This window comes from Diceros bicornis, chromosome 18 (genome assembly GCF_020826845.1).
Source record: "Diceros bicornis minor isolate mBicDic1 chromosome 18, mDicBic1.mat.cur, whole genome shotgun sequence".
NCBI classification, from domain to species: domain Eukaryota; kingdom Metazoa; phylum Chordata; class Mammalia; order Perissodactyla; family Rhinocerotidae; genus Diceros; species Diceros bicornis.
Window position 1 is genome coordinate 35,817,365 of NC_080757.1, and position 14,026 is coordinate 35,831,390.

Sequence of the window (14,026 nt, forward strand, 5' to 3'; positions counted from 1 at the left end):
TGCGAGGGGCGGACCCGGGCACCCACCCAGCCGCGGGCGGGTCTTCGCCGAGACTCCGGGCCGCGTGGCTGGTCTCCGAGCGCCGCCCGGTGGCCGAGTGCGGGATTGCAGACCGGACAGCCCGGGTTTGGGAGGACCCGGGTCTGTGCACAAAACTGGGCGGACTCAGCTGGACCTAAACGAGCTGCCTGCGGAGAATGACCTTCATGAGGAGAACATGGAGGGCTGTGAGGATGTCAGGGCCGTGGAACGCCAGAGCCTCATTTTGTCCAACGCTTGCCCATTTTACAAATGAGAAATGAGGCCCGCCCAGCCAGTAAACTGTCCCTTTGCTCCGCCCCCCTCCCATCTCAAGGTCCTGCGCAAATCCCTCCCACTCCAGGAAGCCTTCCCCGAATAGTAATCACCAGCCAACTTTAGGTCCTATCATGTACTTTACACACTTGTCTCATTTGCTACATTCAGCCAGTATTTATTGAGTGCCCACTGCCTGCCAGACACACTGCTAGGTACACTGGTGGGCAGAGACCAGGCTCCTGCCCCTTGTGCTGCTCACAGTCCATCCGGGAGGCAGAAGCTACCCGGACAGCCATACAAACGAATGCACAACCCCCCACTGTGAGAAGTGCCATGCCGAAGGATAACAACGAAGCTGGTCTGGTGGGAGAAGCAAGCGGGGGAAGGCTTCCCTGAGGAAATCACATTTGTGTAGCAGCCATGGAGGAACGAGAAGATGGAATCTGGAGAGGGCGTCGGGGGAGTGCTGGGGAAGCAGGAGGAACAGATGTGCAAAGGCCCTGTGGCACTGCAGTGAGTCAGGGCTGAGGAACTGTGGAGGCCAGCATGGCTGCAGGACAGAGTGCAAAGGGAAGAGAGGTACTAGACAAGGTTGTGAGGTTGGGAAGGAGGGCAAGGGCCAGGTCTGGGAGGGACCTGTGAACTGTGAGATGGAGTTTTGGTTATTGATAAGAGCAGAAGAAAGATGTTGAAGGGCTTTAGTCAGGGGAGTGACCCCGCATTTTGGAAAGCTCCCTCTGGCTTCCTGGTGGAGAACAGACTGGAAAGGGGCAAGAGCAGAAGGAGGAGGTTAGGAGGCCATAGGTGGATGGTGGATGCCCGCACCCGGTGGAGGTGGAGGTAGAGAGAAGGGGATGGACTCGAGGCCCGTAAAGGAGGAGACGTGGTCAGGATTGACAGTGAGGGAGAGGGGGGTGTCACAAATGATTCACAGAGTAGGACTTGTGCTGGATGGTGGGACCACTTGCCGAGGAGGGGGCACAGGGAGAGGCTCAGGTGGGGGGGTTCATGAGGTCATTTTTGGACGTGTTGGTTTGAGATGCCTTTGAGACCTACAGGTGGACATGACAAGGCTCTGGAATGCAGAGGAGAGGTTGGTGGGAGAGAGGAATCGGGGGTGTTCAGTGTGGAGACGGTGCGGGCATGGGAGAGATCATCCAGGAGCCTGCAGCGAGAGGAGAGAAGGCGGCCCAGGCGCAGGCTCGGGGGAACTCAGGAGTGCACCTGTGAAAGACAGAGAGGGAACCGCCCGAGTGTCAAGGGAAAACCAGGAAAGGGTGTTGCCGCGGAGGCAAAGGGGCAGAGAGTTGCAAGGAGGGAGGGTCCGCATGGTCAGATTCCAGAGAAACCAAAGAGGATGAGAAAGATAAAGGTCCACTGGCTTCAGCCACATGGAGGCCATCGTGAGCTTGGCGGGCAGTGTTCCAGTGAGGTGAGGCTGACAGCAGAAGCTGATTGGAGTGGGTTGAAGAGGGAGGGGAAAGAAAGGGGACACAGACAGGATGGGCGCTTGATGTGAGGGGAAAGATGGAAAGACATTTTCAGTGGATGAGGCTAATTATGACAAACAGCAAGAGGAAGGATTCGGTTGGGAGAAGGCCGCTGACGATATGGAGATCACAGAAGGTGGGGGTGGTGGGGTGATGGAACAGTTGGCAGGCTGCAGGTCTGGTGGGTGCTCCCTGGAAGGAATAAGGTTAAGATCAGAAAACAGGAAGCCTGCCTTGAATGTGGAGGAATTGGGGGTGATGACAAGCCTGAGAGGTCAAGGGGCAGCAAGGTTATCCTCTTGGCTAATGGAGTCATGCGGGATTGAGCAAGATCTGGGCGAGAGCAAGACTGTGAGCCAAGACTGAAGCACGGCAAGAATGAGGTGGAGAGCAGCCCCAGGCAGGGAGGAGGCAGGGCTGCCCAGTGGCTCCAGCCTCCAAGGAGGAGGGATCTTACAGGAGCGAGATGGTCCGGGAGTAGCTATGGGGAGCAGGGCTACCAACCTCTTCTTTGTGGGAGTCAAAACGGCACCCCTTGAGAGTCCCCAGGGAAGCAGTGCCCGCAGGGAGCGCCAGTTTAGAAGAAGAGGAGGGCCCAGGTAGGGGAGGGACGAAGGGGGGGTCAGTGACCAAGGAGGATGGAGACCTCCTGGGTTTGTGTGCAGAAAACAGATGGGGGCTGGACTCTGGGCACTGCCTGGCAAAACCAGGAACAAGGGGTACGGCAGGTTCACTCCTCATGGTTAGTCTCTGAAGAGGGTGGACCCTGGGCCGAATGGACACTGGCTGGGCAGGAGCCACACAGCAACCTCATAAGGAAGGAACTCTTGTTCCCACTTGACAAATAAGGAAACAGAGGCACAGAGTCATAGAGAGGTTAAGTAATTTACTCAAGGTCACGGAGCATAACCACGCATTACTAAGTGATTATTAAGTGATAACTTCGGAGCAGAGTTTTGAACCCTGTTGGTCTGACCCCTAAGTGCTCTTGTCCATCCTGCCTGGAACAGCCAAGGTGGGACTCCTTCCCTCCAAAAAAACCAAAGCAGCTCCTTTTCCCACCCCCGTCGTAGGAAGGAGAGCGACACGTGTCTTCCCCCCAACTGTGGTGTTTCTGACCATTGGAAGGCCATTTTCCCCCAGCACTCCAAAAAGGCATGGGGGCTGGCAGCAGGCTGCCTGCAAGGCCAGACCCTGAGCATTGAGGACACATCAGTGTCCAGTGGTCCAGTGGTCAGAAAGCATTGAGTAGAAAATGAGTTGGGGTGACCATGGTGGCCTCCAGGAGGAGGTACCATGCCCTGCCCCTCCCGTTGGTTTCCCAGACCCCACATAAATCCCCAGGAGGGGCCAGGCTCCCTCTGCACGGCTGAGATTGGCTTTCTTCCCAGCCCTGGTGAAAGAGAGCAGAGGGTAGAGCCAGATTTAAGGTGACTCAGTAAAACAAAGGAGTGTGGGGGCCCCTGCACCTGACTTGCCTGCCCCACTGAGTTCTGAGCTCTTGGAGGCTGTGGACTTAGCAATTCTTGGATCCCTCCAAGGTGAGCCCAGCACTCTGTCCACAGCAGTCTGTCAATATTTGCAAATTAAATCTGGGGCCCAGCCCAAGAGCTCAGGTCTGTGGAGCCAGACTCTCTGACTCTGAATCCCAGCCCCATGCTGTGCTAATTTTGTGACTTCCAGCATACCACTTAACCTCTCTGAGCCTCAGTTTCCTCACCTATAAAACGGGAGCAGGGCCAAGGGCTTTGTGCTTGGTTTAATGCTCTGCTGCCCCCATTTTGAAATTCTTAACCCAATTTTGAACAAGGGGCCCCGCATTTTCATTTTGCACTGGACCCCACAAATTCTGTAGCCAGTCCTGAATGCGCGTAATATTATTATCTACCTCAGAGGATTGTTGCAGGGATTAAACGAAATAATCCGCCTAAAGTGCTTAGCACATGAGGAGCGCCCAAGGCTCCTTGCTATTTGATCATCCCCAGTGCTGCGTGTGATGAATGAATGAAATGATCGAATGAGTGAGAGCCTGGGGAGCATTTGGAAGCGAAGGTCCCAGGCTGAGGGGGCTGTACGGAAAGTGGGAGCATTTTTGCGCCCCACATTGTGGAGCAGTTGTTTCCACGGGAGCCGGTGACTCGCGTTGGGGTCCACACAGGCCGGCACGTCTCGCAAAAAGTCCACTTGCTGAGAGCTGAGGACGTGGTTCCCGTCCTTATTACGGGGGTGTGCTCAGGCCCCCGGGACGTCGTCAGTCTCTAACTCCTGGAGCTGCAAAACGTCTGCGGAAGCCGGGACCAGCGTCTTCTCAGGCCTCGGGCGGAGTCTCAGCGGTTCAAGGCTTCCCCGCCGGGTCTTGGGTGGCAGCCCCGCCCCGGGGCGGGGCCCAGCGGCGGTGCACGCCGTGGGGGCGGGGCCTCGCGCGCATGCGCCAGCCGGGCGCTCAGAGGAAGGGGTTGGTGCCGGCCTGCGCGGGTGGGTGGGGCGGCGCGGTCGACCCCGACGTGGGTAGCAGCGGCTGTGGCAGGCTCGTGGGCGGCGGCGTGAAGGCGCCGGCCTGCGGGAAGACGCTGACCGAGGCGGGGAGGCTCACGCCGGCTGGCACGCTGCTGAGCGGGAGGGGCAAGGAGGCGCTGTAGGTCATGGAGCCCAAGGGCGCCCCGACCGGTCCGCCGGCCGCCAGGCCCAGCGCCGGCGACCCGCTGCGCATCTGGTTCAGGGTCGCCCTGCCCTGCTCTCCCCCGCCGAACGGGTTGGTGGGGGATGGAGCGCTGAGACCTGCAGAACGAGAGTGGGTGGGGGGTTTGGAGCGTTGGGGAACAAAGCCCTAAAATGAGAGGGGGTCAAGATCTGAGGTCTTAGAAATAGGGAAGAAGAGTAAGATTCAAGGGCAGGGGCCAGGCTTTAAAAGGAGAGATGGAGAGAGCAGGGGCCTCCAGTGTTGAGACCTGGCAGAGATGAGGGAGTGTCCTACCTGTCAGGAAGGGGTTCCGGGTCTTTGCAGCCTGGGGCACCTTGACTAGTGAGTCAAGGTTGACCAAAGAAGAGGCTGAGGGGCCCAGGAAGGACTCAGGGGTCCGGCAGCGTCGGGCCTCCTTGCTGGGCTGGGCTAGCGCTTCTCCCAGTACAGCCAGGTCAAAGGCATCTGGCTCCTTCATGCCATTTTGCTTGGAACTGGGGATGGGGTCTCCAAACAGGTCCAGCTCTGGAATAGAAATGATAGGGTCACTGGTAGGGAAAGGGATTGGTCACTCTGTGGGAGGAAGAGCACAGAGAGGCCAGCTCTGAGTGGGCCCCCATTCCCCAGAGCTGTATCATCCCCTGCCTCCTGCTTACCCACAGGACTGCTTGGCTTCCCAGAAGGCAGGTTCTGGGCACACTCCAGACCCTCCTTGGTCTCTGTGGATACGGGAGGTTTGGCAAATGGGTCAAAGGTCGAGGTACCACTGAGAGCTAGTCAAGGAGGAAGAGGCAGATGAGATGGGTTGGCAAAAAGGGCAGGCACTGGTCTGACCCCTTTCCAGGCAAGCAGCCCTCTTAACACAGAATTGGCTGCCCCTTGGCACTGGAGGGAGGGGGGACCCAGAAGGTCTCTAGCCCCTTACCCACACTCTCTGGCCCCCCACTTACCAGGTGTGTCAGAGGTCTCCACTGAAGCCCCCCAAGGGTCGGCCTCAGTGTTGGGGAGTTTGTGGTGGGGGGACTTCTGTGCCCAGGGGTCTGTGGTGGGCAGTCCAGCAGGCAGCACTGGGGTCCGGCCCCAGGGCTCAGAGGAGGAGAGCACGGGGGGCAAGTCCCAGGGCTGGCCTCGGGACAGGGCACTTCCTGAGGGGATGGGAGACCAGGGGTCTGCAGAAGGCCCCCAGGAGGAGCCACTGGGCTCTGTGTTCGGCCTGAGACCTGAAATGGGAACAGTACAGACGTGACCACATGCCCACCCTTACCCCTAGTCCAGTGCCCTTCCCAGTGACCTGGAGCAAGTTGCGAGGCCAAGGGACCCATTTCACAGATGGGTCTGACTCAGGACCACCCAGCAAGCCCATATTCAGCAAGTTATTCAAGGACCCTGGACCCCCAGGCATGGGCAACTGGGGCCACCTTCCCAGTCAGGGAACGGCTGGGGCAACAAGGGAACATCTCTGAGTTTCCCATTACCTGAGCTCTTCAGACGTGCTCCCCCATCCCTCACTATGACCCCATGTCACAGCGGAAGCTAAGGCTCAGGGAGGGGAGTGACTTGCCCAGTGGCTCTCAGCTATGGGGAAGGGGTTGCCAGCAAGTGGCTGGGAAGCAAGGGGCTCTCGGGGCTGGCCTGGGAGCCCCTTGCAGCCCTGCATGCCCACCTGGGATGTCCCATGGGTCAGCAGAGCAGTGTGTGGAGGGCGGGGCCAGGGCAGGTGCGAAGATGTCAGCCAAGTCCAGGACGGAGGACTGTGGAGGGGAGAGGCAGGTGGCTCAGAAGTGGGTGGGGCCCAGAGGGAGGGTGGGCCCTGACCTGTCATCCTAACTCCAGCTCATTCTCTGCTTTATTCATTCCACAAACATCTGTTAATGATCCTTCACCTTGGTACAGTGCTTTCCAGTTTATAAAATGTTTCCTCATCTATTTGGTGCCTGATTTTCATAACAACCCTGTGTGGTAGGTAGGGCAGGTAGTGGTGTGCCCATTTTACAGATGCACCATCTGAGGTCCAGGAAGGGGAAACAATTTGCCTGAAGTCACACAGCCAGGGAGAGGCAGAGCTGGGATAGAACCCAGGCCTGCCTGACCCCTTCCTCGGTTGTCCAGCTCCTCAGACCATCGGTGGTAAAAGACAGATTTTATGACAAATCTACCTTCCTAAGTCAGTGTCCAAGAGAAATTGGCCACAGTAAACATGGGCAGAAAGGTGCAGAGACACCCCAGGGGTAGCATGGACAGCTTTGGAGGATGGCCTTGCTCCCAACAGCTGGCCACTCTCCTCTCTTGGAAAGTATGTATATGAGCCCAAGATGTTTTCAGCACCGTATGCCTGAGTCCACCTCCCGTCTGGATCCGCAGGATCACATAATCCTGGAATGTCAGAGCTGGAACTGTCCAACATGCCCACTGTACAGAGGAGGAAACTGAGGCCAAGACAATGACATGCCCCAAGTTATAAAGTGGCAGAAAATCCAGAACCCAAATCCAGGGGTCTCAGATCAAGATTCTTTGCATCCCACTTTGCTGTCAGCTCAGTCACCAGCCCATGTGGTGTGGGGACCCGGGGCTGCCACACCCCTTCCACCCTCATTTTCATTGAATAAACACTTAAGTAGTGCTTACTATATACCAAGCACTGTTCCACACTCTTTACAAATATTGACTCAATTCATCTCCCAGGCTGTCAGCCCACGCCCCCTAGCCCGCTCCTACCTGGCTGGTTTTCAGCTTCTCCTCTTCCTTTCTCTGTTCTTTTTCGGGCTCTCTGTCCTGCCAACGGCGGACTGCGGCCCCAGTACCATTGGCCGTGGGAGAGTCATCTCCCCGCCAGGACCTCACCTCCTGCAGAAGGCACAGAAGGAGTGAGGAGAGCATGAGCAGCCCCGCGTGGCCTTGAGGCGACCTGAGCTGCAGTCAAGAAGAGTGCAGGGTGGGAGGTGGCCGAGAGGTTAGGCGCAGCGGGACCACCAGGAGAAGCGGGAGGAGCCTGGTTAGTGCCTGGGTAGCACCTCCACCAGCACCAGCACCAGCACCAGCACCAGTCCAGGAGGCTCGGCCCACTACCTTCTCGTGCTCCTGCTGGCTCAGGCGCAGAGCCAGCTGCAGCTGCAGGTCCTCGTCCCTGTGGGAGGCTGGGGGGACCGGCTGCAGGGGAGGAAAAGAGGGGTGAACTTGGCCCAGTGCTCCCACTCCTGGGCCAAAGGGCAACACAGCCCTGTGCAGTAAGGAGGTTGGAGAGAGAGAAATGCCCACCCTGAGTGGGTGTGGGCAGCCTGCCCGGGGACAGCACTGTGGGTGTGGCCTTCTCCCTGCCTGGATCTGAGACAGCCTAAAAATCAAGAAGATTGATCCTTTTCTTCAGGGTCCCCTGAGTGCCCCCTAAGCCCTGCTGTCTGAGGCCCAGCTGCTTCCTGCCCGGTCTGCCTTGATGCACAGAGGTGATGGCAGAGAGGATGGTATCAGGGAGGCTGTCGCTGTCCCCCAGAGGACAGCTGGTCGGGGGGCAGTATATCTCTGTGTCTCCTGTGTCCGTCGGCACACTCACCCCCTTCCCCTCCATGAGGCGGCAGCAGCCCCACGAGACACACAGGTACCTCCAACTCACTACACCCTCCCTGCCCTTTCCAGGCCCAACCAGAGAAGACTGGAGGCGGGGAGGTGGAGCCTGCAGGACCATCCCAGGGCCTTGTGCTGCCCTGGGGAGCAGGCCAGGGCTTTGGGTCCCAAAGTGGGGGAGCCTAAGAGTCAAGGCTGTGAGGCATTCGGCGCCTCTCCTTCCTCTTCCAGTCCCCTCCCCATGCCACCCCAGCCCAGCGGTAGGACTTCCAGGGCTGCCCTGGGAGGGGCCTCACCTTCTCGGCCTCCTCACGGCTCATGGCCAGGGCCAGCTGCAGCTGCAGCTCCTCTTCTCCTGACGTCTGCGGCCGGGCCTGCTCCAGGTCGGAGGTGTAGCGGGGGGATGAGGAGGAGGCTGCAACGACCATCGTGGCTTCCATAACCCCACAGGTGCCCACGGGCTCCCCCTACCCCCGCCAGGAAGCCAAGGCTCAGAGAGGGAAACGGGGAAGGGAACAACCGGCAGTGAAGGGCCCCCGGGGCCAGACACTGTGTGCCTGCACTCTGTAAGGTTTCCATTCCACCTCCGGGAAAGATTCCAATCCCGCCTTTACAGATGTGCAGACGGCTCCAGGGGTGCCTGGCCAGGTCCTGTAGCAAGACTTGAACCCGGTCCCCACTCCAGCTCCTGGATTCTTCCAGCTGGGCCCCATCCAGCTTGGGGTCAAGTGGGGGTTGGGGGGTGAGAGGCTCCAAGCAATCAAGGTCACGGCCCTCAAAGCCCTCAGCACACTGTCAAGGGCTTCATGAAAGGAGGGCCATTCTGAGTATCCCTCAGATCAGGGAAGCCCCCACCGCTGTGGGGGGTGCAGGGGGAGAGGCAGGAACTGCTCTGCAGCTGCCCCCGTTTTCAAGGACAGTGCCCTCGAGTCGGGGGATTAGGGGAATGCCATGTGCCATGTGTCTAGGCACAGGGCTGAGGGCGTTGCTGGGCCTGGTCTCATTTAGTTCTCCCATCTAACAATTGAAGTAGGTAAGATTATCCCCACTTTACAGATGAGGAAACTGAGGTTCAGAGAGGTGGTTGTCCAGATCACACAGCTTGGAAGGAGCAGAATAAGGTTGCTACTGGACTCCAGAGTCTCTGCTTCTACCACTATGCCATCCTACCAGACAGCTAATTAATAATAATAACAAATATATAATAACATTATGGTTTACGCCAACCTGTTAGGCACCTACTATGTGTTGGCATTGTGGCTTGCCTGTCACATTCCTTATCTCACTGAATCCTCGTGACATCCCTCAGAAGTAGGTATCACTGTCCATGGCTTGGGGTGGCAGAGCCAGCATTGGAAGTCAGGCCGCCTCCCTGTCCCCAGCTACACCCCCGGGGCTCACTCACAGTTGTAGGAGCAAGGGGAACCACGTGAGCGGCCGTAGTCATCGCCGTGGCGGCGGCTGAAGCCCAGCTGCCCGCTGCCGATGCCGGAGCCCTCCAGCGCCATGCGCTCCTTGGTCTTCAGGGCGTGGGTGCGCTCCTGCCTGAGGCGCTCCTCATCCTTGAGCAGGGCCATCACCTGCTTGACCTTCTCGCGCACGTTGACGCCCTGGTCCTTGCCGTCGCGGTCGATGTACTGGAAGTCCTTGAGCGTCTGGATGGTGTAGAGGTTCTCGCGGCACTGGTGGGCCACCCGCTCGGAGCCCGTCTTGAGCAGGTAGTCCAGCAGCGTCAGCGCCTTGTACACATGCCGCCAGTTCTTGCCGCTGTCATTGAGCCGCCGCCACAGCATGCCCATGACCTCGGCGAAGGCCACCGTGTTGAAGGTCAGGTCGGCAATCTCCGACATGAGCGAGCTGGGTGGGCCCCACGGGTCATTGCTGGTGGCCTCGCGCACCTTGATCTCCGCCTCCGAGTAGTTGTGCACGATGTTCTTCACCTGGCGCCGCAGCGCTGAGGTCGTCATGGCTGGGGACGTGGAGATGGGCGGCCCCCGACCCAGCCGGGGGTGGAGGGCCTAGGGCCACCGTTGCACGGTCACGGTCTCCAAGGATGGGCCACCGTCCTCTCAGCAGGGCGGCTGTGTCCTTGGGTTCCACATGGGTCTGAGGAAGAGAGGGTCTGGAACTCAGGGGCAGTGGCCCGCCTCGCTGGCCACTGAGCCACCAGCCTAAGGTCTAGCCAGGGTGTCCCCACTGCCAGGAACAGCCTTCAGCGGGCTCTTTTTATTTTTCTTATTTTACTTATTATTCAGCAGGCACTTCTAGCTTTGCCGGCTTATTTATCTTCACAGTCACACTACAAAGATGCTGTTATTCTTATCTCCATCCACAGATGGGGAAAGTGAGGCTCAGGAAAGGATTAAATGACTTGTCCAAGATCACAGAGCTGGTAAGTGGGGAGCCAGGATTAACCCAGGCAGATGCACCCCACAGTCCTTGGCCTTTTCGAGGAACATGAAAGTGACCCCAGGAATGCCTGCCCACCTCACTTCTGCTTGGCTACCTCTCCTGTTCTGCCAGGATCTAGCTTAAGACCTATCCTTTCCAATCTGTCGGTCCTCACTTTCCTCTCCTCTCAAATTGTTGATTTTTGTGGCTTGGTTCATTCAACACCTATTTCCTGGGCCCTCTCTGAGCCAGGCACGATGCCAGGCACAGAGCTCAAGTCCTGGTCCACCCATGTCTAGTTGAGAGGGTACCCACGGTCACAGTCCAGCCTGGGAGTACAGAGGAGCACAGGCGTACCCAAGCTAGGAAAATCAGGGGAGGCTTCCAGAGGAGGTGAGGGCTGAGCTGAGAACTGAGATCCAAGGGGAAGGGTGAGGAGGAGTGAGGCAGCAAGGAGGAGAAGGGCAGCTGAGAGGGCATACTGTGAGCTGGGCCAGAGGCAGGAGAGGAAGGAGCACTTGGAGGAGGCTGCGCCTCAAAGAGATCTAGTCACCACCACCCCAGCTGTACACATGAGAATACTGAGGCCAGAGAGGGGACATGGTCTGCCCACAGTCATACAGCATGTAGGTGGCAGAGCTGGGACTAACACCTAGGTCTCCAGAAGACTAATCCAATACTTATTGTCAGCGTCACCAGTTTTGTAATTAATTCATCCTATTGCTTTATTGTCTCAGTCCCACCTTCTCAGCCAGAATGTAAGCTCCCTGAGGGCAAGGCCACTCTGGGCTCCCCAAACCCCTGGCCCTGGGCATATGATAGACCTCTGACATCCCAGCTGAGGGAGGATTGGGCCAGCCCACTGCCCTCAACACAGCCTCAGGACCAGGCCATCTGCTGAAAGCAAAGGCAGAGAAAGGCTCTCCCAGGGCTCTACCAGAAACCAAAACCGGAATCCCCCTGCCACGGCCGTTCCTCTGGCATGGGTGTACACTGGCATGGGTACATACCGGCATGGGTACATACGCACGCACACTGGCTGGACCTGCAGAGCCTGTACTTCACCCGTGAACCCCCCACTAACACCAACGCCCGTGAGACTGCACCTCTCAGCTCTACCCTGGGACTCAGCAGGAGAAGGAGCCTGTCCTGCCCTCCCCCCATCTCAACTCTCCCTCCCACCCAGCCCTGCCAACCTTGGGCTCAGTTCAAAGTGGCCTCGCAGGCCTTGGCAGGTTTCATCAGGGCCCAGGCGCCTGGGAGAGCTTCAGCCCAGAGGATGGGATCCCCTGGGAGACCAGGTGGGGTGGAGACTGCTGGTTGAAAGTGCTGCCTACCTTCTGTCTGCTGTCTTTCCGTCCAGCTGGTGGCAGGCCTTCTGTGGGGATGCCTCGGCCAGCACTCGTTTAACTTCTGCCCTCCCCCTCACGAGTGACTCAGACCTGTCTTTACCTTCCCAACCGGTGGTGGCAAGAGTCAAGATGAGAAATAATTGTGCCCTAAAGCCCGCCCCGAGTGCACGCCCCTCCCAGTGCTGGCCACAGAAACCAGCAGAACCAGTCAGGCATCACAACTCCACCAGCAGCCCTACCTGGGCCTGGCTGTCCTGGACCTCTTGCCTGGCCTGGGGTAGTGGGAGGGGGCCCTCAGTGTGGGCCCTGCAGCCCTGCCTGGACTTTCCTCCTGGAAGGTGGGCACGGAGGAGCCTTCTCTGCACACCTCTGCCGGAGCTGGGGGAAGGGAGGGATCAGAACCACCAGGGAGGTGCCTCGGACCTCCCTCCCCTGAAATTTGAGGGGGCAAGGTGGGGTAGAAGAAGGGGCCTGGTGAGGCCAAGGGAGCACGGAGGGGAGGGAGGAGGAAAGGAAGGAACACGGGAGGGAGCGGCTGGGAGCGCTGCCAGCGGTGTTACAAGCAAAGGGTTTTATCGAACACAATATGCCCAGAAATAAAAGGGAGTGAAACAGAAACCTAGCAGCCGATAAGGCGGCGGCAGCAGCAGCAGCAGCCCGGGCAGCCGGGTATGGAATTACTGCAGTGACCTTGAGCCAGACCCTGTCAGGTGGAGGGAAGGACACTGAGAAGGCAGGGCCCTGAGGCCAATTCAGAGATGGGGGAGGGCAAGGCGGCAGGAGGGTACAGGGCAGAGGAGGGAGGAGTAGGCTGGGGGTATGGGAGAAGGGCCAGCAGGGGGTGGGACGGGCCATGGGGGGCCTGAGTCTCAGCTCTCTCCTAGATATAGGGTCCCAGGGAGAACTTTACAGGGGAGGGGGCTGCTCTTTTCAGGGCCCACAGGACTGGGGGACCCGTCAAGACTAAGGAAGCAGATGGCAAGAACCCAGATCTGTAGAGTCACATGCGTGAGTTGGTCCAAAGTCTGTGTGTGCCCCTACCAGCATGCACCCCTCCCATCCTCTGTCCCCCATCAGGTCCAGCAGGAGAACTGGGGGGAGTGGCAGTGCCCTGCCTCCTGCTGCTGGAGGCACAGGAGAGTGAGCTCTGGCCAACGTCAGCCCTCAGGTAGCTGTGTCCTGGGGGCACTGGAGTTGGGTGGGGGCTGCCCTGAGGCTAGAGGTGCAACAGGGGCTGAGGAGGAGGAGTGGGCAGAGAGGAGCAGGAGTCTGTGGGGAATACCACCAAAGATGCTAGTCCCAGGATGGGGAGTGAGCCCCTGAGTCCCCCTTCCTGGGGGCTGCGGGCAGGAAGCATCCAGGATCCTCGATGGCCCTGCCCTCCTCACCCCTCTCCCTGGGACCTGGCAGGGAGACTAAGCCCCAGCCTTCCATGCAGGGCACCACCACGGACGGGAGGGGCCAGCTTACCTCCAGTGCAGGCTCCCTTGGCCCCAGCCCTGGGACCGGGACGATGAGCAGCCTCTGCAGTGACCCTCTGACCTGCGCGGCAGGGGGACGGCACGGCCTTGGGAGCCTCCTCAGAGCCATCCACCATGGACCCACGTCCTGGAGACCAGCCCTCTCCCAGGAGGCGCAGACCCCTTGGAAGGGGGGCCGCAGGGTTCCCAGAATGGGCTGCAGCTCTGCCTCTGGCTCGCCTGCTTTCTAAACGCCCAGCCGGCAGGCAGCACTCAGAGGAAAGTTGCTCAGCTGGCCCGGCAGGTCTGCCTCAGCAGTAACAGGACACAGGAGGAAGCGCAGGGCTGTTAACCCCTTCCTGCTGGCGGGGCAGACGCACCTTCAGAGCTGGGAGGCCTGCCTGCTGCCTGTCCCCAGGAGGTGCAGAGCCAGGGCCTGTGCTGGCGGCCTCCTTGCACCCTGCAGAGAGTTAACCCTTCCCCTGCCTCCTCAACAGGAAACAGGGCAGGGGGCCTCCAATACCCCTCCTCCAAAGGGCCAGGAGGACCATTCCCTGGGGCTGGCCCTTTGGTGGAGTTACTGCCTTCTGTAGGCTTCCAGCTGGCCCCCTCAACCACCCTGATGGGGGCATCAGGACTCCACACACAGCCTCCTTGACACAGGAACTGAGTGCCCTACTCTTTCAAATCTCTTCCCAGGTCTCAACTGAAGGATGCTTGAGGCCCAGGAGGTCCTGATCAGCAGCACCAAATACCCACCAAGTGGGTGGGAGACTGTGGCCACTCTCCTGGTCTCCC

At 59.0% G+C, this 14,026-nt stretch overlaps 1 protein-coding gene across 4 annotated transcripts; it reads right to left on the minus strand.

The window, feature by feature from the left end:
• Window positions 1-4,078: 4,078 nt before the first annotated feature.
• EPN3 (epsin 3) lies at window positions 4,079-13,511 on the minus strand. Of its 4 annotated transcripts, XM_058560684.1 has the most exons (11): window positions 13,239-13,509; window positions 12,008-12,146; window positions 9,431-10,131; window positions 8,322-8,440; window positions 7,534-7,614; window positions 7,183-7,311; window positions 6,131-6,218; window positions 5,418-5,687; window positions 5,124-5,240; window positions 4,762-4,992; window positions 4,079-4,565 (listed from the first exon to the last, which is right to left on the minus strand). In XM_058560684.1, the coding sequence occupies exons 3-11, from the start codon at window positions 9,990-9,992 to the stop codon at window positions 4,231-4,233; spliced, it is 1,932 nt and encodes a 643-aa protein (XP_058416667.1). In that variant the 5' UTR covers window positions 9,993-10,131; window positions 12,008-12,146; window positions 13,239-13,509; the 3' UTR covers window positions 4,079-4,230. The 4 variants fall into 4 exon arrangements, with proteins under 4 accessions (XP_058416667.1, XP_058416666.1, XP_058416668.1 ...); XM_058560683.1 differs by lacking the exon at window positions 12,008-12,146; XM_058560685.1 differs by lacking the exons at window positions 12,008-12,146; window positions 13,239-13,509 and adding an exon at window positions 11,754-11,880.
• Between the last annotated feature and the right edge of the window lie 515 nt (window positions 13,512-14,026).

Bases quoted from the DNA above. Each gene is read 5' to 3' on its own strand.
- EPN3 (XM_058560683.1), bottom strand. From the start codon at position 9,992: ATGACGACCTCAGCGCTGCGGCGCCAGGTGAAGAACATCGTGCACAAC. The intron at 7,312-7,533 runs GTAGTGGGCCGA...TGCCTTCTGCAG, and splicing joins GCCAGCAGGAGCACGAGAAG to GAGGTGAGGTCCTGGCGGGG. The intron at 4,566-4,761 runs GTAGGACACTCC...CTCGTTCTGCAG, and splicing joins CCGGAACCCCTTCCTGACAG to GTCTCAGCGCTCCATCCCCC.